Source organism: Choloepus didactylus, chromosome 16 (assembly GCF_015220235.1).
Source record: "Choloepus didactylus isolate mChoDid1 chromosome 16, mChoDid1.pri, whole genome shotgun sequence".
NCBI lineage: Eukaryota > Metazoa > Chordata > Mammalia > Pilosa > Megalonychidae > Choloepus > Choloepus didactylus.
Window position 1 is genome coordinate 49,491,977 of NC_051322.1, and position 25,854 is coordinate 49,517,830.

General features: G+C 34.7%; 1 protein-coding gene across 1 annotated transcript in view; it reads left to right on the top strand.

The window, feature by feature from the left end:
• The window catches only part of DSC3 (desmocollin 3), a 43,200-nt gene extending 19,096 nt beyond the window's left edge, over positions 1-24,104 (top strand). Inside the window, exons 8-16 of the mRNA XM_037806030.1 lie at positions 845-979; positions 1,348-1,533; positions 9,982-10,241; positions 10,351-10,493; positions 12,437-12,661; positions 14,497-14,724; positions 16,898-17,019; positions 21,707-21,964; positions 23,885-24,104. Coding sequence (XP_037661958.1) covers positions 845-979; positions 1,348-1,533; positions 9,982-10,241; positions 10,351-10,493; positions 12,437-12,661; positions 14,497-14,724; positions 16,898-17,019; positions 21,707-21,964; positions 23,885-24,082 — 1,755 coding nt within the window. The 3' untranslated portion in view covers positions 24,083-24,104. The remainder of the gene's footprint in view (positions 1-844; positions 980-1,347; positions 1,534-9,981; positions 10,242-10,350; positions 10,494-12,436; positions 12,662-14,496; positions 14,725-16,897; positions 17,020-21,706; positions 21,965-23,884) is intronic.
• Positions 24,105-25,854: the final 1,750 nt, after the last annotated feature.

The following is a 25,854-nucleotide window of genomic DNA, read 5'->3' on the forward strand; positions in this document are numbered from 1 at the left end:
CTGTCTACCTTATCCAAGTAGGACACCTGACTAAAATTCTCACATCCTCTTTTAACTAGTGTATATAATCTGTTATCAAGTCCTACTCTATTCTACTTTCATGTAACTTTCCTATTATCCTTTTCTCCTGTTGGCATTCCTACTGTCTTAGACTTGGACTGTTACAGGACACCTTAACTGGTTGCTCAGTTCACTCCAATTTTGTTCAACCTTTCTTTAAGAATCATGTTTCTAAAATTCAAATGTTCTTATTTTGTGCTCCACCATGACCCCCGTTAAAACATTAACTATAACCTGTTTTCTTTAGGTTATTAAGTAATTTGTTTCTTGTACTGCATTTACAAGGAAAACAGACACCCAGGAGAAGGAATAAAATGTATGGTTTTGTATTTTTAATTGACAGGAAATAGAAATCCTTTAGTGAGATTGTGGAAGTTTAACAATAATTTAATTAAACTCAGTAATTATGTTGAGTTCTTGGAAGATCAGATTCTGCAGGCACCTCTTTTCACATCTTCCACATCATCTGGCTCCTTAAGTGATGGGAAAAAAGTGCTTAGTATAGTGAGAAAACATTTCCAAAATGAAGTTATAGCTTCTCTCATGAAAATTTTCCTTCATTTATGTAAAAGCATAAATATAAATTTTTTATTTGGCTCTTTATAATTTAACCTCTGCCTACCTTGTTGGCTTCATCCCTGCCTGGCAATTTCTTAGAGTATATACAATATGGAAATTGAATAAAAGCATGGATATGCAAAATAGTAGAGTGTACAATTGGGGTTTCATTTATATATCTAAACAAAAGATTTCAAGACTAATTAAATATTTGCTTTGTTTTCAGGTTGTAGACAAGTATATACTGACAATGAAAGTACAAGACATGGATGGTCAGTTTTTTGGATTGATGACTACATCAATTTGTGAAATAACAGTAAAAGATTCTAACGACAATGCACCCACTTTCAGACAAAGTGCTGTAAGTATAGAATATCCACTTCTGCCTCTACTTTGTTATTTAATCTGACTTAATAAAAATATCACACTTTAAACTATATGAATAGTATTAAAGTTTAAATAACTGACATAAATCTCTTTTAGTTATGCATTTATTTACACTATCTCCCTCTCATCAAGAACCAGTAACATTAGAGTTTTCATTTGTTGTAAAGTTTTTTTTTTCATTTAAAAAATAACCCATAATGAAACAATACTACTTGTAGTACATGATTTTAAAATATCTATGTAAAAGCTATAAGAACAAGTACTTTTGGAGTAGAAGAAAGATTTTACTTCCCTTGAAAAATTTCTCTTTATAAAGATTGTAATGAAGTCTTTCTCTTTCAGTATAAAACGACAGTAGAGGAAAACACATACAATGTGGAAATCTTACGATTATCTGTAGAAGATAAGGATTTAATTAACACTGCTAATTGGAGAGCCAATTATACCATTTTAAAGGGCAATGAAAATGGACATTTCAAAATCAGCACAGACAAAGAAACTAATGAAGGAGTTCTCTGTGTTGTAAAGGTACGGTAACAATAAATAATTGAAAATTTTGTAGGCAAACTCATTTTAGTCAACTAATATTTTAATCAACTAAATAATTTCAGATCAGAGACTCTACAAGTTGGAAGAGAACTTAAAATCTAATTTAGTCCAGTTGCTCCCATCTAGTGCCTGCCGTTCCTCTATAATTTTATTGCTGATTACTAGTCACCTTGCTTATACTTGAAAATTTTCAATTATCAGGATCTCTGTATTTCCATTGGAAGCTTCTCCTATATCTGGAGAGCTCTGATTCTCAGATCTTTTTACTTCTACTGTGTCCAGTGTTTTTCGCCTTATAACTTGTGCCATTGGTCCTGGTTCTATTTTTAATGTTATACAGAACTGGTATAATTCTTTTGGAAAGCTTGCTATGTCCATTTGAGACTTACATTTTCTGGGATAAATACTCTCAATTCCTCTAATTGTTCCTTGTGTGATACAGTTTAGAACCCCATACACCTCTCACTTCTTCTCTTGAACATATACTGCTTGTCTCTGATCCCTTTTAAGGGGATATTGAGGATGAAATACAGTATTACAGCAGAAAGCAGTGAAAAAAACATGTTCTTTGTTCCATATATTGTTTGTTTTGTTGCACAGTCTATGCCCAGGTTATGAGGGCAGGAAGATGCCTATTTGGAAAGGACCCTTGGTTTTATATTCCTAGCTCAGAACAAGGAAGAGGCTTGTCCTGTGGACAGGTGTAGAGGTCACTCATTGAATAAAGGAGGTTTATCTGTCAATAATAATTTGGTGCATCTTTGGTACATAAACTTATCTATTTAGTAGTTATTCACTCTGTAAAAGTTTCCAGAAATTACATATTAAGGCTTGGCAAGTTCTGTCCAGACACGAATTGTCAAATATATTTGCTCTGTATGACTCTTAACATCAAAACTCTCCACATTTCAGTTTTCTATAATATGATTTGCTCAAATTAAATAATATGGTTTTCCAAATACTAGATACTTTAAAAAACTAAAGCATTGTAATTGAGAGTAATAGTAAAGGAAACAAAGAAATGGTGTCAATTGTTTTCCCCTCTTCTTGGTCCAAATCAATCCAGTTTTCATTTGGATTCCTTCAGAAAACAGAGTCCCAAACAAGGATTTCAATGTATATGGCTATTTGAGAAGTGGCTGTCAGGAAGCCCTCTGAGAAGAGAGTGAGACATTCAAGAATGGAAAGCCAGTAAAGTCTGCATTATTGAGCTGGTCACTGATGCTGTTCAATCATGCAAGGCACTGTGTAGAACCTACCTCAGATTTATCTTTCAAAGATAGGTACCTGGGGTATTTGCCTATGAAATCCCATCCCAACATTTCCCCCAGGGAATCCCAACATTTCACCCAGGGAATCTCAACAACCCTGCACTTCTGGGTTGGGCTATGCTTCTGTCTGCTGATGAAACTCCCTGGCTTTGGAGAAACCCCTGAGATGTGAATCCATCCATATAAATGGGAGCCATCCACAGCTACAGCTGAAGTCTGGGTGGCAGAGAGACTGAGGTGTATAATTCTTTTGAAAAGGGCACTATGCATCTACTATAGTTTCTGGGGCTGGATATGTACATAGCCCAGGAATTCTCAAAATGGATGTGATTGGCAACAGATGTATTGTAAAAGGTTGCTCCTGGACACCTTTCCCTGCCCCTTGACTTCTTTTTGGAAATAAGTCAAAGTAGTGCTTGGGTCTTGAATGGATAGACCATGCCCAGCGTAGTAGCTCAAGTCAAGAGATTCTAGCTCAGACGTTTAGGGTGCTTTCTGCTTGCTCTGTGGTCAGAAGACTACTCCTCCTTTCTCTTCCATTGAAGGCCTTTACTCAAGACCCACCTGGAGAAACCTCATCATCATTATTATTTTATCTCAATGGTTTTGTCTTATTAAGGGAGAGAATATTTAAGTAATATCAAGAATTAAATTTTTATTGCTTATTTTTAACCAATACAAATTTATCTCTAGTAAACTTTCTCAAAAGAATAGATTCTAAAACAAGGGGTAGACTGTGTATATGTAAATACAATCAGTATGTCTTTATTCTAAGGAGTACTAATTACAGTGATATTAAAAATTTTTTCTTGGGAAGTTGTAGCCTATATCCTGGAATATTTCTCATTCCTAAGTGACTGATGAATATCTGTTTGATCTGTGGTTAACAGCATCTGGCATCATACCAGGATTCCCCAAGACGGGGAGTAGTTAGTGTTACATTACTGCTCCACCTCCGCTTTATTTACTTTCATGTAGGAAAGAATATAGAAACCCCCCAAATGTGTATATATTTTTTTCCATCATTTTTAAACATAAGATAATTGCACTTATATTAATCATTACACCCTACTTCTTACATCTTGGGCATACTTTTAGTGTGTTTAGAAATTGAATGTAATTGCCATGTACCAAGCACCTTATTTTGCCATAGGGAATGGTACTGGGCTTTTTATGTAAGATATCAAATTGTCTCATTCCCTTTACAGTAAGGTATTATTATTTTCTCCATTTTACAATAAAAGTAACTGAAACTGATGTAAGTAAATAACTTCCTCAAAGTCAAACATCCAGTAATTATCCATCCTGGACTACAAACCTGTTGTGAATAGCTCCAAAGCCATTGATTTTTCCATTATTTCACACCAAACCCATCAAACCCACATAGCAGCTTTGTCTTCCATACATCACTGAGTCCATTTGCAGTCCCCTTATGAAATCCAATTATATTCTTTTGTTCCTACCTTGAAATTAAACCAAAATTAACAGTAATAGCTGACATTTATTAGTTACTGAATGTCAGCCATTGTGTCAAATGCTTAACTTGATGTGTCTCATTGAATTGTTTTAAATGTCAAAGATTATCTCTATATTATGAAATTTATTGGCAAATTTATTATTTATTTTTAGTTAAGTTTTGAATAAGCAACATTCACAAAGTTCAAAATTCAAAAGAGACAGAAAGTATATATTATAACTTCTCCCTTTCACCCTGGAACACCAGCCAAGCAGTTCTACCATGAATTAATAAATGTTTCTGTTTCTTGTGTATTATTTCAAAGGTATTTCATTTATATACAAACATGTTTAAGTAGTCTTTTTCCATAATTCACTTTTAAACAAATACACCTTTCTTCACTTAACATAACTTTGAAATAATTACATATTACATCTGTATTTTTCAAGGTGTGAGCACAGCATATACTTTTTTAACCAGTCTCTGATCTATGGAAATGTAGGCCATATTATGAATATTCTATATACTCCCTGTTCTGTGTCTTTCTTCATTCAATAATTTAACCTCTGAAGTCATTACATATTAGTACATAAGTAATATGCTAATTTTTACAGCTGTATGAGATCCATGGTATGGCTATAAAATATTTTTAAACCAGGATCATAGAAGTGGAAATTTAGAACTTAGCAATATAAATTCTAATCTTTTTTTAATTTCAAAATAGGTTACAATGAATAACTTCGTATATATAAAATTTCACAATGTGCAATTTTAGTGTAGGATAAATTCTTAGAAGTGGAATTGCCTAGTCAAGGATGTGGCTTTTTGTTTAATGTGTTAGATTTATTGCCTAATTATCTTCCATAAAGGTTTACATTCTCATCAGAAATGCATGTGCATGTCTATTTTCCAAATTCTTGCCAACATGTCAAAATTTGATTTGTGAAGCTAACAGCAAAAAAAGACATTTCAGTATAATTGAGCATTTATCTTTTTACGAAGAGACTGAACATATTTTTATATTTTTAAGGCTGTTTATTTAGCTGTCTGATCATATTCTTTAGCCGTTTTCTGTGTTTTGTTGTTCTCATATGTCTGTGGGAGTTTTTATTGTTTTTGAAGTCAGCTTGTGGTATTTGTTGACATTCTGGGTTTTATATTTGGAGGGAGGAGCAGGAGGTGGATTGCTTAGTCAAGGGCAAAATATATGAATTGTTTCTTTTATGGTTGTGGAGCTTGTGTCATTATAATGAGATTGATATTATAAAAGAATGCACTCAGAATTTCGTTTAGTTTGTATGGGTTCCTTATTTATTTATGCATTTAAACCTTTGATCTGTTTGGAATTTATCCTAGTGAAAAATGTGTAATATGAAGCCAATTTAATTTTTTCTCTCTGTGCCAAAACGATTCATTGAATAATACATTTTCCCCTACAGATTTGAGATATTCTTTTTATCATTTATGTATTTATTTATGTATTTGAGTATATCCTTGACATTCCCTTTTGCTCTATTGATTTAGTTTATTAATGAGAAAATACATACTATTTCATTATTTCTGCCTTATAAGAATATAAAATGTACAACACATATTTTAGACTTTGCAGTGTTCCACCCTGAAGCCTTACCTGGTACTATAATGAATTTGGATTTTTTTTCCATGGATAGCATGCTGGTTTGTTTTTCCATATGAACCTTCAAATGGCCTTCTAAGTTAAAAAGTATTCTTCATGATTTTGTTTTGATCATGTGAAATTTGTAGATAAATTTGGGGAGAATTAGAATTTTTCTTATATTAAGTCTTTCTGTTGAATACTATAACATGTTTCTTTTTTTCAAGTGTTTTAAAGTTTTTTCATTTATATAATACATATTCCATAATAAGTTTATTCATAGACATTTTATTTTATTTACTATTGAAATGAAGCCTTTCATTATATCTTCTAACTGGTTGTTGTTTGGATACATGAAAGCCAATAATTTTTGTATATTCATTTTTTTATACAATCAACCTTGGATAAAAAGACTGTCAAAAGAATCAGTTGAAACAACCAGTCAAGTTAATAGGTTGGTTGTGTACAATCTCTGTTGAACTTTTACTATCAATTTTATGCTTGGTACATAAAAGAATTTATTTTCCTTCTTTTCCCATGATCTAAAACAGTATAAAAAACAATGGATGAGAAGATTTACTTAACCTTCCTAACAACCAGATGGTTGCTACTATGCTTATTCCCATTTTCAGATGAAGAGACTGAGTCAAAGAGAAGTGAAGTGACTTTCCCCAGGTCATACAGCTAGTAGGTGATAAAACCAGAATTCAAACCCAGGTTAACCTGATCAACCTGACATAGAGCCCCTTCCTTCCTCATAACCTCTGTAGTCCTCTCCTTTCGGCTTGGTATCCATGGGTCCTGTTCTCTTAATTCTCCTCCTTCCACACTTGGGTGACTTGGCTTGATACAGCCATGACTCCAGCCCCACAAGGTGCTCTTCTCTTATTGGAACTATAATTAATTCAATTCTTGCTTTTCTGAGTTTATTTTTAAAAATTTTTTACCTCCTTCCTATGTCATTGTCAGCCCCTTTGCTAATCTTATCTTCTGTTTTTCTTTGAGTTTCTCATAATATTCTTTAACATTTTGAACAATAAAACTTAAGTTTGGCCGACTTAGGGCTTCCTTTCTGTATTTTATGCAAATCCTTTAAAAATTTGAATTCATTAGAGAGCACCTGTGGCATCCACACTGGTCTTTAAAGGTACCTTGTCCTTTTTCTTGGAAAAGATTTGTGAGTATGTGGTTCATTTATATCTTTAAGTACTTTTCAACCTCAATGAGGCATCATCTCTTGAAAATCTCACACTGTACAATCAGGGTATTTTAAATATATCTTTCTGTCATCTAGAGTATGTGCTGGTTGATGACCAGCATTCTTGTTATTGGTTAAATAAAGAATGGCAACGTTGTGTTGTTTTCTCTAAAGGCATGCTTCTCTTTCCAATTCTGGGTTCTTTTTCGTTAGTTAGAATTAAACTCAGGATAGGAGTGCCCTTTATTGACTCCTTTATATCATAGTAATGAAGTAACAGACAAGTTAAAACAAGAATTGTTCATTATTACTTCTCTTAGCTAAACAAAACTTCTAAACATTGTCTTGTTATTTGGTGTCTCTAATTTTTACAATGGCTCTTAACAAATGAGTCACTGATTCCCTCCATTTGCCTATGTGGCAGCTTGAGAGATCACTGAATGTTATAGTGTAAAGTGCTTATTCTTTACCATGTTAAATGCCTTTCTTACAACAACCCAGTGAAGTAGGGACTCTTTAGCCCCATTGTACAGAGAAAACTTAGTCTCCGAGAGGTTAAGAAACTTACTCTAAGTCCCACAGCTAGTGGAGTCAGGATTTAAACCAAGTATTTATGATTCCAAGCATATGCCCTTAAATACTATTTTTTTTATTATTCATTTTATTGAGATATATTCACATACCACGCAGTCATATAAAACAAATCATACATTTTATTATTCAAAGTACCATTACGTAGTTGTACATTCATTACCAAAATCAATCCCCGACTCCCTCATTACCACACACACAAAAATAACCAGAATAATAATTAAAGTGAAAAGGAGCAACTAAAGTAAAAAAGAACACTGGATGCCCTTGTGTGTTTGTTCCTTAAATACTATTTAATAGCTTTATGTAGTTTTATGATCTTGGAAGGTTAGCCTCTTTATTGTCTCTACCTCCCAGGGTTATCAGCTTACTCAAATACAATAATAAAAGTGAAAGCAAATAAACTATAGGATATAATTATTGTATTTTTTAATACTTACACCATATCCTTGGGACTAGTGTTATACTTTTCCGTAATAGTTAACTTTTTGGTAACCATAGAGCATGAGCTGATATAGCCCTTAGTTGAATCTTGTGTAGTCCTTCAAACTCAGTGCTTCCTTTCCATTTCAGTAGCAGCAGTAGGGTGTGTGGGCTTGATTGAGGTTGATGATTGATGTTCTTGGTCATTTTCAACATGGAAGATTTTCAGTTCCATCTTCACAGTGATACATTTTCCAGAGAGTTATTAACATTTCAATTTTTTTTTCATTTGAGGAAAAAAAAGGTATCCTCAAGTAGGAGGAGTCCACATTCTTTCATTAATCATCAGGATTTCATACACCAGGTTTCTAATTTGCAGAGTTTTAAACCATTAAGGCAATATCCAGCTTAAACTTCTGAAAATTGCAGAGAATGTTTGGCTTTAGCAAGTGGCTTTGGGCCAAATAACTGCACCTCCTTTAGTGAAACAGCTGTTCCCTAAATTTCCATCCATTTCTCATTGCAATCAGATCCTGTCTGCATGATCACACCAATATGTAAGTTTTGAGATAGTGCTCAACAACATCAAATAAATATTAATACTTCCCTCTTGACTCTGGTTTCTGGATATTCCTGAAAAAGTAAAAAGAGATTCATATACATTTTGTGGATTCTAAAATTCAGAAACTCTCTTTGCTTCTCATGGGTCTCATATATGAGCTTCTCAGCCTGATAATACTAAATGTGAGGAAAGGTTTAAAACAAAAAGTTTACTCTTCAGTTTTGAATTTGTTCATTGTTTGGACAGTGCCTAATTGTTTTGGTAAGCAGGAAGAATCAAAGGAAGAGTTTTTCAACCTTAGAGTACAAAGCAAAGTGGTGTTTTATGGGTATTGCTTGATTTGCTGTCTGTGTTTTCGTTGGAGAATTTAATTGGATATGAGACTGTACTCATAGCCGTTTGTATTTCCTCCTCAGAAAAATGTCTGTCCATGACTTTTGCCCATTTTTTAATTGGATTGTTTGTCTTTCTGTTATTGAGTTGTAGGATGCCTTTATATATTTGGGATATTAAATGTTTATCTGATATGTGGTGTCCAAATATCATCTCCCATTGTGTAGGTTGCCTTTTTACTTTTCTGACAAAGCCCTTGATGTACAAAAGTGTTTAATTTTGAGGAGATCCCCTGTGTCTATTTGTTCTTTGGTTGCTCGCGCCTTGGGTGTGAGGTCTAAGAAACCATCTCCTATCATAAGATCTTTAAGATATTGCCCTACATTTTAGTCTAAGAGTTTTATGGTCTTGGTGCTAATGTTTAGGTCTTTGACCCATTTTGAGTTAATTTTTGTATAAGGTGTGAGATAGGCATCCTCTTTCATTCTTTTGGAAATGGATATCCAGTTCTCCAAACACCATTTATTGAAGAGGCTGCTCTTTCCCAGTTGCTTTGGCATGACTGCCTTTTCAGAGGCTTTACTCATAGGATAGACTAAGAGAGAAACAATAATGTTAAAGTATAATTAACAAATTGTCAAAAATTTAATTTTCATAAAATTGTGTAGTTGAGCATGGATCAAAGTTCTGCATTATTTCCAGGAGAGGATATTTTACCTTAATAAGGATGAATCATAAAAATAGTCCAGGAATTTCTTCTCCACAGCTCCACAAAACCACCACCATCTGTTGGACATTGTTGCTAAAGGCTTAGTACAGAGTCACCTTTCATTTTAGCAAGGGATAAAAGTCAGCATTGGCAAAATATGGACATAGAATTTATGTAGCATTGTTCATGTCGATAAAAGTTCACTTGGTATTTGAAATATCAAATGTATTTTTCCATTGATTCTGATCTACATATACTTTATTTTAAAGCCACTGAATTTTGAAGAAAACCAGCAAGTGATCCTGGAAATTGGAGTATGCAATGAAGCTCCATTTACTAGAGATGTTGCAACTGGTTTAATAACCATGAGCAGAGCTTTGGTTACAGTTTATGTAAAGGATCAGGATGAAGGGCCTGATTGCATCCCTTCAGTCCAACGTGTTCAGATAAAAGAAAACACATCGGTGGGGACAAAGATCAATGGCTATAAAGCTTATGACCCAGAAACCGGAAGTAGCAATGGTTTAAGGTACACAGAAATTTATAAGCACAAATTAATGTATTTATAATAATTTGGACACTTAGGTGCTTTAATACATTTTCTAATGTTAAAGATGATTTTTCTCTGTTATTATCAGGTATAAAAAATTACATGATCCTAAAGGGTGGATCACCATTGATGAAAATTCAGGATCAGTCATGACTTCCAAAACCCTGGACAGGGAGGCAGCAGCTCCTCAAAACAACTTATACAATATTACAGTCCTGGCAATAGACAAAGGTAAAAAAATTTTAATCAGGTATTTTATAAAGAAATTATATGCTCATTAGCATATAATCAGCTAAATTCTTTAAAAAGAAATGCCTTATAGGATAAAATAGAATGAATATTTACTCCTTAGGAATATCTAGATAGGGTTTAATTATTGGTAATAAACCTTAAAGTCTACATTATTCCTTCCCTACTAGTGACACAATTATTTTTCTGAGCATAAATAGTCATACTTTGATTCCTTGTCTTGTAAAATATAATTGTTCACCAATAACAATATCCTATACTTGTGTTTTTACTTATCTTTACACATTGTATCTCTAATGAATTTCATAATAACCTTGCAAGCTATTGCTCTCATTTTAAGAAAAATGCAAGAGAGAACTAGAGAGGTTAAGTAATTTACGATTGAGTCGAGAATCATTTTCAGTAAATAGTGCTATCTTTTCAAGAAAATGCCTATCACTTAAGCAGAAAGACTATAAGCTCTTTTTACCTGTTTGTCTCTTAGTTGAAAAGGATCTATGAGTGTGAGTGACTTATCATAAGTTCCATTTCTTCTTAAATGCTTGACTCTATTTGGTATAAAACTGTTCTTATTTCTGAAGACTCTCCACTTTCACATTTATTAAATATTGTGGATTTGTGTAGTTACAGAATTTCATATTTTCTTGTCTAAAATTAACAGTATTTGGATTCCTCACTCTGTTTGAATAATGAGGTTGGTTACATTATTTACCTTTTAGATTTAATGAGGCAAACATTTACTTTAAAGAATTATCTAATATTTATTTTTTATTTCAAGTGCCTCCAAAATTCACATTTTAATATTGAAAGAAGAAAGGATAGAAGATTAGAACCAACAGGGTCCTTGGATACTCTCTAACCTATGCCTATTTTTTTTTTTTTTAAATGGATAAATCAAAGCCCAGCTTCTTTGATGAATGGCCCACTCTGAATTAGAATTTAAGGGTTCATCCTCTGTCCCCTCTTAAATTAAGACAAGGAAAATACAAGTCAACCCATTACCTGACAAAATAACTATTCTAAAACCAAATGTAGATAGTATAAAATGCAATGCAGGTGATGAAGAAAGGGGACTAGGGTCACTTAACATTGCTTAGGAGCTAACTTCCATTAGCATGATTAATTGATAATTTATACTTTTTTCTTTTCTTCAAAATCACTTAAATCTGTGTTTCTCACTTGTTCACAGTCTTGTGCAGTGGGTAAGTATATGGAATTCTTTGAAATTACTTTAAAGATTCTACATTTCTCTTACTCATCTCACAAGGTGAAACTGCGTGGGGTTAAGGAGCTGTGTCTAGGACTGGATGAAATGGTTTCTGGAAGGTATCTTTGTGTCAAAAATTGACCCTTTACCTAGTGCAGCTGATTATTAGTGTAGATGTTATCCTTCCCTTGAATTTTGTTCCTTAAAATAACCCAGAGTTTCTCAACCCTGGCTTTATAGTAATATCATTTGGGGAGCTTTACAAAATATCAATATCTAGACACTACCGTAGACTAAGTGACTGAGACTCTCTGGGAATGGAGCCTGGGCATCATCCATATATTTAAAAAAAATCTCCCTAGGCGGTTTGAATACATAACCAGGGTTAGAATACCTGTGTGTAACCACTTTACTGCTCTTTAACGTCTGCATCAGAAGGAACCCAAGGAGATAAAAGAGTTAGAAATTCAGACGTTTATTGTTATTACTTAATAATTCCAGTAAAAGGTTTGTTGGCAGTGGTATCTGTTATCAGCAGCAGTGATCCTGTTGGATTACCCACAGATTTTGTTTATCCATTTATGATATTCTTTACCATGTTCTCTAATAATCAGAACTTATTTTTGAAATGACTATATACTATATTTAGAATCTGGCTGATTTTTTTCTTGAACTATAAAATAATTTTAAAAGTACACTGAACCTTTTTTTTTTCTAGATGATAGATCATGTACTGGAACACTTGCCGTTAACATTGAAGATGTAAATGATAATCCACCAAAAATACTTCAAAGTGATCTAATAATTTGCAAACCAAAGATGGGGTCTACTGAGATTTCTGCTGTTGATCCCGATGAACCAGTCAACGGTCCTCCGTTTCATTTCAGCTTGGCAAACCCTTCTCCAGAAATCAATAGAATATGGACCCTCAGCAAAGTCAATGGTATTTCATAAAAAATAATAATTTATATAGACTAAAATAACCAAGACTAACTAGAGAATAGATCTACTTGCTTACTTACACAAAGTATGAAGTGGATCCTCATGAACATATTTTAAAAGGCTAACAACCTTTTACAGTATTTCATGGGACTGTGTTTAAAAATGAAGGAGATCATAATTTTTATGAAGGCAAAACTTGCATTTACATCAATCACAGAAAAGCTTTATAAAAAATATTGGGCAGCTTATCCCTAAGGCAAACTGTTTTGCATGCATTTTTAAAGTAACTACTGAGAGAAGAGAAAAGAGAAAAGCTTGCAGTTTAAATTGTGTGGTTAGCAGACTCTGTAAATGAGGAATGTGGGTATATGGTATAAGCATTCAGTGGTATCCTGGAGAGGTAGTATTTTAGTTTCCTTGACTGTTTAAGCAAATACCATGTAATTTATTGGCTTAAACAATGGGAGTTCATTGGCTCACGGTTTTGAGGCTAAGAGAAGTCCAAATCAAGATGTCATCAAGGTGATGCTTTCTTCCTAAAGATTTGCTTTCTGGAGCTGGTGGCCAGCGATCCTCGGTTCTTGGCTCCTTTGTCACATAGCAATGCACATGGTGGCCTCTCCTACTCTCTCCCTTCTCTTTTGGGTTCAGTTTCTGTTCAGCTTTTTGCTTTCCATGACTTTCTATCTATTGGAATTTCATTCTGCTTATAAAGGACTCCAGTAAATATGATTAAGACCCATCCTGATTGGGTTGAGCCACATCTTAACTGAAGTAGCCCCATTAAAAGGTCCTACTTACGGTGGGTTCATATTCACAGGAATGGATTAAATTAAAGAACATGTTTTCCTGTGGACATAGCTCTAAACCACCTTAGGTGGGAAATGGACAGGGGCCTGGCATTGAGCTTTCAGGGGCAACCTCCTGTGATAGTGGGTTTCTGGGGGATGGGGGAAGTAGTGCATATTTTAGCCCCACCTTACTCTTCTGATTTGTAATTGTGCCATGCTCTTTCGTGCAACTGGACTTTTTTGATGCTATCCTTCTCATGTTGTATTATCATCCTCTGTTTACCACTGCCCTCCAATGCATGAACTTCCTAGAATATTCATCTTTGTGTTTTCTGCATCTCATCCAGTGCTTAGCAGATACTAATTGCTTAATAAATATTTGTTTAATAAATAAATGATGTATACATATACATAAAAGGAGGATTATACCAGGGGAACAAGTAAATCAGTGTTGTTAGAGCTAAGAAAGTTTTAGCAGGAGTGTCAGGAGTTTGGGTGGGAGGAAGGTGGAAGCTAGTTATAAAGTGCTTTATAGGACAGGCCAAGAAGATTGACCTTTGTCAATCTATAGGCAACAGCGGCTATCCATGGGGAGTGTACAAGTAAGGCAGTCCCATGTCCAGATTTATGTTTTACAAAGGTGAAGCTGATGACACCCAGAAGGACAATTTGAAGAGTGAAGAGTTGAATGGCCGGGAAAACCAGAGGCTGCTGTACTGCTATGAATGAATGAGACATGACTATGGCCTGTAGCTTATGGTCTTGAAGGAGGAGAGGGAACTGAGGAATTTCACCATAGATGTTGTATGATCCTAAAGATGATTTCAAATTATTTTTAAGCCTCTCTTCTAAAAAAATGTTATAATAGGCAATTCATGTAAGATAATATTAGTGCTTGAAAATGTTAAAGATAGTTCTCCATTTTTTCTATTTTCATGTGGCAAATAGTTCCTGGACAAGGCTACCTGTAAAATAAGAGTGGTGAAATGCACACTAAGTGGGGAATAAATATCATTAAACATGACATTCTTTTATTTTCTTTCAGATACAGCTACCCGTCTTTCATATCGGAATAATGCTGAATTTCAAGTGTATCATGTCCCTGTTACTGTGAAAGATAGAGCAGGTCAATCTGCAACCAAAATCTTGAGAATTAATCTATGTGATTGTATTCATCCAAGTAGATGTGTGTCGGATGCAAGGAGCAGTGGGGGAATAATTCTTGGAAAGTGGGCGATCCTTGCAATCTTACTGGGTGTAGCATTACTCTTCGGTAAATCCTTTTACTTATTTGAAGTTAAAATATGAAATGAAAGTAATGAAAGTAATCTTGTCCAGCCATCCATTAGGTCTGAATCCCCCTTACAAAATTCCTTTTGCATTAGTATCTGAATTTTGATTGAACATTTTCTGAGATGGAATTAGATCCTTCTTGAGATAAAAGATTTTATACTTGAAACTGCTGAAAATTCCTGAGATTGAATTGAATCATTGTTTTATGGCTTTTATTTGTTGGTCCTAGTGCTTCTCCTTTTAGGGCTAACGAACAATCTAAAACGTCTGCCCTGTGAAAATCCTCTAAAAGTCACTTTTATTTCATGCCTTCTCCTCACCATTCGGCCACACTTATGATTTGAGGTTCACATTTCAGCAATAGCTCTCCTTGGATATGTCTTGCCAGTTTTGAGTTCTGTTAACCTCCTTCTTGCCAGTTGTGTAGTTCTCAATGATACCACATTTTTTTTCCTTCTCTGGGTATTTCCATCCAGTCCTCCAGGCTAGATTAGTTGTTTCTCCTTTGTTCTCTGATAAGAGGGGTGGTTAAGAGCCCGGACTCCGGAGCCAGACTACTTGCAGATGTACCCAAGCTCTATCTCTTGCAAACCATATGATCCAGGCAACTGACTGAACTGTGCTTCAATTTTCTCATCTGTAAAAGTGGATAATTATAGTAGCCCACTTTATGAGGTAGTGTGAAGGATTAAACGAGCTCACACATGTGACATACTTGGAATAGTGCAAGTGAGTTTCTAATAAGTGTTCATTATTATTCATCAACTCAATAAAAGAAATATATATTGATCATCTACTAAATGCCAGAAACTACATTCTAGGTGCTTATTTAGAGTTCACTGGCAAACAAAAAATAGACAAAAACAAATATACAACTCTGCCTCTGTGACAGTAAAGTGATAAGTATGTTAACTGCTATTTAGGTAAACACACACACTTGAGCAACGTAATTAGGAGCAGTAGTGGCTGTAGAGTGCAGAGGGAGGGGGAGGGTTGGTGCTGATTTGGTGCTATTTTCAACACCTAATTAGGTCAGGCCTAACTGAGAAGATGATCTTTGATAATTTTTAGAAGAGAAGAGAGTCAGCCATGTGGAATCCCTGTGGGGGAAGAGTGTTCAATCAGAGGGGTCAGTCAATACAAAAGCCTTGTGGAGAGTGTCTGGAGAAACTGAGCAATGGCAGGGAGCCCAGTGTGGCTAGAGGGAAGTGGGTGATGGGAGAGGATTAGGATATGGACCCAGAAAGGTAAAAAGGGGCCTCATAAAGGAGAGTCTGCACACGTTTTTGGTAAAGGACCAGATAGTTAATGTCTTCAGCTTTGCAGTCCATGTGTTTGTTCTCTGTTATATCTGACCAACTCTGTCCTTGTGGGGAGAAAGCAGCCATAGGAGATATGTAAATGGTGTGTGTGGCTGTGTTCCAATAAAACTTTATTTATGGACACTGAAATTTGAATTTTATATAATCTTCATGTCATGAAATACTCTTCTGATTTTCTTTAACCGTTTAAAAACATGAGAACCATTATTAGTTCGTAAGCTATACAGAACTGTGGCAGGTCATATCTGGGGCCATAGTTTGCCAATCCCTCCCCAGTGTAGGGTCTTACAGGCCATTGTAAAGAATGGTTGCTGCTGCTGTGGTTGTTATTAATATTATTAGTTTTATTTTCATATATTTTCAATCTCCCACAATCTTGATGTAAAATTTAAATTTTGAATAGATAAGCTATAAGGTGGTTTGATTTAAGGTACATGGAGATACATCTATTTGGGGAAAAAAATCTGTTTTGTTACGTTTTCATATAGGCAAGCATCCTTTTGGAAATCAGTAAACCTCTTTAAAATCTTTGTCTTAAATAAATTTCAGTGATTTTTTACAATCTGTTTAACTCATGATTGTGAATACTTTAGCATTATAGGCAGAATTCAAACTCTTAATTAGAGAGGGATATAATAAAAATATACAGGTGATCCCTTCTATTTCAAAATCTAAGCTAAAATCATGTCTTAATTTAGAAAGACCAAGGTAACTAATGGGAAAGCATGCTTACTGACTTTATTTTCCTCCTGCAAACATTAATTCATAAGAAATAAAGGGTGATTACTTTAGTCTATGTACGTTAAACTAATTTTTTTTTTTTAAACTCAGGTGTATTGCTAACTTTAGTATGTGGAATTGTTGGTACCAGAAAAGGAAAATCTTTTCCTGAAGATTTAGCTCAGCAAAACTTAATTATATCAAATACAGAAGCACCTGGAGATGATAGGGTGGTAAGTATTTTTTCAAATGTGTATTTATATGTGAGAATATCCTATAATTTATTTAATTCATCCTCATGAAGCTTTTTTGAACTCTAGGAGTTAATTTATGTTTTTAATTGGGTCACATTTTGTAAGCATAAGTATTTTTATCAGCATTTTAAAACTTTTTAAGCCAGATTTATTGTTTTAGTTATCTTTTTTTTTTACTCTCTAATGTTATGGTTTTAAACCTATTTTTTGAGGTTGTAAGTTTATTATAATAATAATCTTGTTGGCTTCTCTCTACAATTTATATTTCCAGAAATTATTTGTTTTTTTAACTGTTTATAACAGAAAAAAATTAACTGAAAGTTATTAAGATGAAATGTGAAAATATCAAGGCAATAAATGTAAACAATAAGAGCAGGGCAGGGGGAGAATTGGAATAAATAAGATTTCTGACACTCTTTTTTCATATAAATTTCTAGGGAAGCTCTTGGATACTAAGTTCTAGGGTGCTTGTTTTATAGGAAGCACATAATAAAGCGACTTACAAGGCATGTTTTCCCCTCTAAGAGGTTTCAATTTATTTATGGGAAATATATTCTACTTTATAGAAAATATAAATGGGAAAATGTCAGTAAGCCATTAGCACCAATATGATACAGCACTGTTGGAGTTCAAAAATACTCATGTCATCTGGATCAAATAGGAAGGCCTGGTGGTAGAGCTTATTCATTGATTTAAAGAATAAGAAGGATTTGAGTGTGAAGAGATGGTGTGAATAGGTAAAGAGGAAGAAAGTAGCCTAAAGAGTAGGAAAGGAGATAACAAAATTTACGGTTTCCTTAGCAAGCAGTAAGCAAATTATTTGGAATGGAAGAAATTATGTTTTGTAATAGAGACTGGAAACTTACGTTAGGCATTGGGGCAAAAGGATATACAAGGAGAGGAATGGGAAATAGGGTTTTCATAGGCCAAGGCAAGGATTTTCAATTTATTCTCTTGATAAGGGAGAGCCAGACAAGGCTTTTCTGCTGGAGAGCGATGTATGCAGTGTGAGGCTGAACCAGCTGGATGATCAATGAGAGCAGGAAGGCATTAGGGTTGGGGACCATGATGCATTAGGATCTATTGATTAAGCAAGAAATAATTCTACTAGGTTAATGGTTATTGGAATATTAAGATAAGGGTGAATAAGAAATATTTTAAAGCTAGAAATGGTAATGTTAATGGCTGACTGGCTTTGAGAGACAAAGTAAAAAGTGGAGTCAAAGTGGCAGAAGGTATAGTTGGGAACAGTTACTACCTACTGTGCCATTTTGGTATCTCCAAAGAAGTATTTATTATCTGTTGTTTATATCTTCTGTCTCTTTCACCTCCTCCCCACCACCAAGCAAAAATCATCACCCATATTTGCTTGACATTTCTACATGTGGAACTCTGTGATTATCTCTTTAATTAGAAAGGGGTTTTAGAAACTTGATAGTCCTTGGCTCAGAGTACATTTTTGTTTCATATCTGAGTATAGAGTGATTGAACTATTTTTAATATTAGTTCTTTGCCATTTTATGCCAGAACTGATGGTGTTGATTGACCCCTTTACTATAGCACACCCACACATGTTCTCTGTTAAGAATACTATCTAAAAAGGGCTTGAGTTATTCACTTATTCCATAACATAACTTTAGAAATATTTTAAAAATATAACAGAATTTCATAGTGTAGATATAAACTCATTTTACTAATGAGTAAAGGTGATGACTTTAGTTTTTGATTGTGTTTAAGTTACAAGGCTTCAGTGCACTTAGGGATTGGGTAAAAAGTCAGGGCTGGAAGCAAATGGGGAAATCATTGATACGGATGAGGAGAGGGTGATACCTTACAAAGATTAACTTTGGGGAGTGCAAGTGGTGGTAGGCCAGAAGGAACAGAGACTAAAGAGTGTGAAAAAGAGCAGAGTGGGATAAGCCTCGATTTTAGTTTATTTTCAACTCTCCTTTCATTAGCTTAGAAATATGATCTCTGAACATGTATTTATTATGACCAATTATACCATCAAGGGGATTTGATAGTCAAAGAATTATTATTATTATTATGTTTTGTAATAGAATTTTACTGTAGCAGCAACCTGCAACAAAATTATAGAGTAGTACTGCCACCAAATGGCTATTTTTCACTTCCCTTTTTTGGTGTCTTCTGCCAAGACAATGAGATAGTGTACATTACTTTGGTAGATATATTTCAGGCTCAGCAAGTCATCTGGACTTGAAAATCTTACAGTTTAATGAATGACTATGCATATTAAATATAAAAATAATCAAACTGATAACAAAATGACACCTTGGAGCCTGATTATAATGGAGGTTCTTGTCAAGACAGTAACTGTTTTCATTAGAACTGTCATAATGAGGTTGCCCATTAAACTTTTACCTATGACCCAGAGGGTTGGTATGAGTTAATATTTAATCAACTCTTTTTCATTGGAAACATTACCTTGACCCCTTGTTCTCCTCCAGTTCCCTCCATATTTCTCTTTTTCTTTGAAACTGAATTTCTTGAAAGAAAAATGTATATTGACTTAGCTATGTCTTTACTTCCCATTCAGCACTTCTTAGAAATTCTTCTGATGAAGACCACCAGCGGCCACTTTGTTACTTGAATCCAATGAGTCCTTACTTTATTTGAACCCAGTTCTTATCCTACTTTGATTTTTTTGTACATGATTGCCAACTCCCTCCTTACTCATAACCCTCTCTTTGCAAAGCTTCAGAGTCATCTTTTCTTTTTTTTTTTAATTAAATTCAGTTTTATTGAAATACATTCACACACCATACAATCATCCATGGTATACAATCCACTGTCCACAGTATGATAACATAGTTATGCGTTCATCACCACAATCTATCTCTGAACATTTTCCTTACATCTGAAAGAACCAGAACAAGAATAGAAAATAAAAGTGAAATAAAGAACACCCAAATCATCCCCCCGTCCCACCCCATTTGTCCTTTAGTTTTTATCCCCATTTTTCTACTCATCCATACACTAGATAAAGGGGTGTGATCCACAAGGTCTTCACAATCACACTGTCACCCCTTGTAATCTACATTATTATATAATTGTCTTCAGGAGTCCAGACTGCTGGGTTGGAGTTTGGTAGTTTCAGGTATTTACTTCTAGCTATTTCAATACATTAAAGCCTAAGAGGTGTTATCTAGATAGTGCATAAGAATGTCCACCAGAGTGACCTCTCGACTCCATTTGGAATCTCTCAGCCACTGAAACTATTTCGTCTCATTTTGCATCCCCCTTTTGGTCAAGAAGATATTCTCAGTCCCATGATGCCGGGTCCACATTCATCCCCGGGAGTCATATTCTGCATTGCCAGGGAGATTTACACCCCTGGGAGTCGGGTCCCACGTAGTGGGGAGGGCAGCAAGTCCACCTGTCGAGATGGCTCAGTTAGAGAGAGAGAGGGCCACATCTGAGCAACAAAGAGGTACTCAGGGGGAGACTCTTAGGCACCATTACATGCAAGTTTAGACTCTCCTTTGCAGTAATGAGCTTCATAAGGGCAAGTCCCATGACCGAGGGCTCAGCACATCAAACCACCAGTCCCAATGTCTGTGACAACATCAACACCAGTCCAGGCAGAGTCATGTCTTTTTGGTTCTCCCTATTATCCCAATGGCCATTCCAGATCAATCCTGTTACAGCCCTATTTGCTTTATAACCACCCCTTAAAACTTGATATGTCCTGTGGTTCCATCCTCAGCTTTTCCTTTTAGTCTACAAATTTCCCTGGGTGATGTCCCCTGTTCCCGTGGTTTCACCTACCACCTATGTGGTAGTCACTCCCAGAAGTGTATCGCCAGCCCAGGCCTCTCAGCTGAGCTCCAGAATCACATATCCATGTCTGCCTACCCTCGGGAGGTTCTCAAATTCACTGTGTCCAGAATTGAATTGCTCACCCTCCTCTCCCCCACAAGCATGTCTTTCCTCTGTACTTCAGTGAACTGTACCATCTGTCTGATTACCCAAGCACAATACATCGGAACACTTCCTGACCCTTCCCTTTGTAGCTCATCTATCCAGCCACCAGTAAAACTCTATGTTGACCGTCTACTTTCAATCAGCACTGCTTCTAGCTTTGCTTAAGTCCCTGTCATTTCTCACCTGGAATATTTCATTGCCTCCCTCTGATCTCTATGATGCTAAACTTGTCTCCTTCTTATCTTCCACATCAATGCCCAGAATCTTATTTTTAAAATATATTTATACACATAAACATTATAAAATATGGTAAAAAAAAATGTGTTTTACCCCGTTATTAAATACTTTCATTCAGTCTCTATAATCTTCATGGTGAAGTCTAATATATTTAGCATGGCATCTGTATATCCTCTGGCCTCTTATAACCTCTTCAGCTCCACCTTTCTCTCTTTGAACTCTCTGCTCCTGCCATTCTTAACCAACTGATGTTCTCCTGAGTGTCACATTTGCCTTGGACTCCAAACACTCAATGCCACCAACATATTCTTCTTTCCACTCCTACTGATCTTCAGGACTATTATACGCATGGTTGGAAACTGATAAATATCTGTTGAATGTATGAATGAACAAAAAGTCAAATAAATGCTCTCTTTCTCTTGCATTCTGTGACTTTACCTGGAATCCATTTCCTCCCTATACAAGTAGTCTTATTTTATTTCAGTGTTCTGCCAGTGGATGTATGACCCAGACTGTCAACAACTCTAGCCAAGGATTTTGTGGCACCATAGGATCAGGAGTCAAAAATGGGGGACAGGAAACCATTGAAATGGTAAAAGGAGGACACCAGACTTTGGAATCCTGCCAGGGGGCAGGGCATCACCATACTCTGGATTCCTGCCGGGGAGGACATGTGGAGATGGACAACTGCAGATACACTTACTCGGAGTGGCATAGTTTCACTCAGCCTCGTCTTGGTGAAGTGAGTTCCTCTAAGTGTTTTGACTCAAAAATTTAAATTTCCAAGTGGAGAATATTAGGAAATCTTAAATTAGCATATATTTTCAGCAACTGTTTTTCCATATTCTTCCATGTGTCTTCTCTCTCTGTCATTGTTTTCTCCTGTTGTTTGATTTTGTTACATTATTTCATTTAAAAGAGATTTTATTTCATCTGTCAGATATTACTTAATTTCTAAAATTCCATCACATTGAAAGTTTCTAACATCCCTCACTAAAATTTACATTTTATTTTTAGGTTTGTGTTTACTCATGAACTCTTTTAATATAGAAGAATATGAAAAAAATTCTAATTCCTTGCAGTCAAGAGACACTCAAATCAAATCTGCATTTCTTGGTGAATATGCAAATGTAAAATACAATGAAAGGATTATGATTAAATAATACAATCTGTATGAAATATTTTAATACATAAAATACCATGCAAATATAAAGTGTTATTCAGAGGAAGGCCAGAATATGAATGAAAAGAGGAATTAAATAAGGAATTCTCAAAGCTAGTAGCACATCAAACCCCCAGAAAACCTTTAAAAAATATGAATACCTGTGCTCCATCCTGAAAGATTCTGATTCAATTGGTCTCATACTTAAAAAAAAAAAAAAAACCCATTAGGTGATTCATACGTGCTGCAAGAGTAGAGAACCACTGGATTAAATGCCCTTTCTGGTACTAAGATTTTCACCCCTTTTATCAGAGGATACTGGTAAAATACTAGGCCAGAAGCCCTGAATGCAAACAGGCATTATTCTGTGATATGAATAAAGCTTATCATATATCTATATATACTTTTTTTGGTCAAATTCAAATGTTTTCCAGGACAGTCAGTATTCACGTGAGCTCACGTGGAAAAGAGAAGCTTAAGAAACTTAAGTCTTAATTGTGTTCTTCAGGATACACATCAGGAAATGGGATGTGAGGCTAGAAAAGATCTTGAGGAAAGACCTTTGATAATGCAAGCATGCACATCAGCTCCAGTTTAGAAAAGGAGTGAGCACACAGGGGAGGAAAGGGAGTACCTATATGAGTTTGACAAGTTGGCAGACAGGTCAGGAACAGACAGCAATGGGGACAGAAGAGGCTGAATGCTTGGCCTGTACATTCTCAATACTCAGTTCCTGCAATGCCGTGCATGTCGATGTTTTAAAAGATTGAATTGTGCAGTTTTTTTTTTTCCTGGTTGTGCATCTAAATATTTTGTCATGTTTGGGCTCCCTTGGAAACTTGATTCTCCAGCCACTGCAGTGATTCTTACTTTATAATTGTATCAATCTTGCAAATTAATAGTAAAAAATGTGACAGTGCTATTAGTTAACATTTACTGTACGTTTACTTTGTGCTGGGCATAATAAAGGTGTTTCTCATGCATCATTATTTCACCATTTAATTTCCAAAATAATCCTGTAAGATGGTCACTGCCTGTATTCCCATTTTAGATGTGAGGAAAGTAGACTTAAAGATATTTAGTAACTTGCTCAGTCATTTAATTATTAGCAAAGCCAGAGCTATGACTCAGAACGAGGGCCATAGAACATCCAAGCTCAAAATCCTAACCACTCTGCATGTTGTCTTCATTTTGTGGACTAGCCTTTCCTATAAATAGAAAACTTAGGGATAAACATTTAATAATAACTTAAATGTACTGAAATATGACACTTGTATACCTAATTTTTTATTTGTATGGATTACTAAGAATGTAAAATATACTTACTTTATGGTATGGTTGTGACAGAGACCAATCATGTGCATTTTTTGTGTGTAGGAATCCATTAGAGGACACACTGGTTAAAAATTAAACATAAAAGGTAAATAAAAAAATAATTTTTATGTTCATATATTTTATTGTGTTTAAACCAATAATACAATCTATTTTTCTAATTTACAGAAATTGCATGCATGCAATCGGAATGAAGACTACGTGCAAGCTCAAGATTACGTCCTTACATATAATTATGAAGGAAGAGGATCTCCAGCTGGTTCTGTAGGTTGCTGCAGTGAAAAACAGGAAGAAGATGGACTTGACTTTTTAAATAATTTGGAACCCAAATTTTCTGCATTAGCAGAAGCATGCGTAAAGAGATAATGTCACTATGCTACAATTATGTCTTTGCCAGACATTTTGGAGGTTTCCAAAGGGATGTTTTAAAATTCAATTTTGATATACTAGCAAATCGATTTTTCTAAATTTTGAAGTATGCTGTTTACTAATTGGTATTTTTAAAAGCAATTTGCTACTTATTTTTTCCAAGGTGCAAAATGTTAAAAGAGATTTTGCCTTCTTTATTGCTTGGTATATGGACAACTAGTAAATCTCATGCTGTAACATTGTATTAAGGTCTATAAAGGACCTGGTCTTCTTTATAGATATTTTCTTAATAAATAAGTTGGGTAAGTATTAGTCCAACAGTCGTTAAGCTCTGCTTATTAGAATGTAATAGAAAAGCTATCTGGGCTAGAAATTCTGTTCTTGTTCCAGATTTAGATTTAAAAGGAATAGGATTATATCAAACATTGTGGTAAATGTATGTTGGATTTTTTAGCTCTAAAAAATCAGTAGCTCTTAGTCAGTAGCTCCTGACAAAGATGACTAGAATTTTCTTTTCCTTCTGGGTGGCAACAAGATCATAAAGAAAAGCCTTACCTCTTTGGTTAACCTAGTAAGTTTTCAAAAATACTTAGCTGCAAATAAAAACTATGCCAGGGAAGTGTAGACCAAAGAAAAAAAGTGTTGTTTTTATGTTTTTGAAAGTGCACTTATGGTTTACAAAAGAATTATTGAGGAATATAACTAAGTTTCCTTATTTTCAAGAACCAAAACTATGTTGCCATACAGATAATCATTGCCAGATTTTTAGTTTTTCTTAATAAAAAATACTGAAGCTTTTCTATTGAGGTCATGACCACAGTCTTAACATATTTTTCTGAGATTCAAGACAACTATTGATAACTTTCTAGGAATGAAAATTATGCTGAGGAAAAAGTGCTTTTCTTCTCTTGATGTGAGTACTGTAATTTCATATTGTCATTTGCAACTTTAGCTCTCATGGCTCTTTATTTTCTCTCAACAGTTGTCGTCTGCATTTATATTGTTTTGCCATTAGATGAGTTGTGGTTATAACTTTATTGTCTGAAAAAACAGACTACAGTAATAATTATGAGTAGCAATGAGGGACAAGCATGCATTTCCATTACTACCATCTTTAAATAAAATATTTCACTCCTTATGAAAGCAGATAACTATTACAAAATGCTACAAATAATCAAAAGAACACAGAGAAACTTAACACCCAGGTGAAATTAAGTATCTTCAAAAATCTTGCTTACACTAAGAGCTTTTCAGATTTCCTCACGTGTAGAGCCTCTGGATGACCATGGAGAACACCAGAAAGCACTGATTTTTAAACTTAAAATAATGAATACCTGACATTATGATAAATTCGATATCACATTATTGTACACAACATTCTAACACTTTAAAAATAGATGAGAAATATTAAGCATCGCTCACTATTTGAAGAAAATTTTGCCAGAGAAACAATTTAGACTAAATTAAATTAATTTTTTTTATTCAGCTTTGAAGAATTTGGCCCTTCTACCCAAATTCTTCATTTGAATTTGTAGGGAGTTTGTTGAGTAGCCTATGTAATGACAATTTTCTATGGAAATATAGTTTGAATACCACTATCAAAGCTAGAAATCTATGCAACATTTTAAATAAAATGCAAACAAAGAGGAAAAAAGGTAGTAACTTAAAATGAGGCTGGGGTCTGGTTTTTCCTACAATAAGAACCCAAGGTTTAAAAAAGAGAAAGCCTCTATCTAATGCCTAGTTGTATGCTGCACTATGGATGAGCC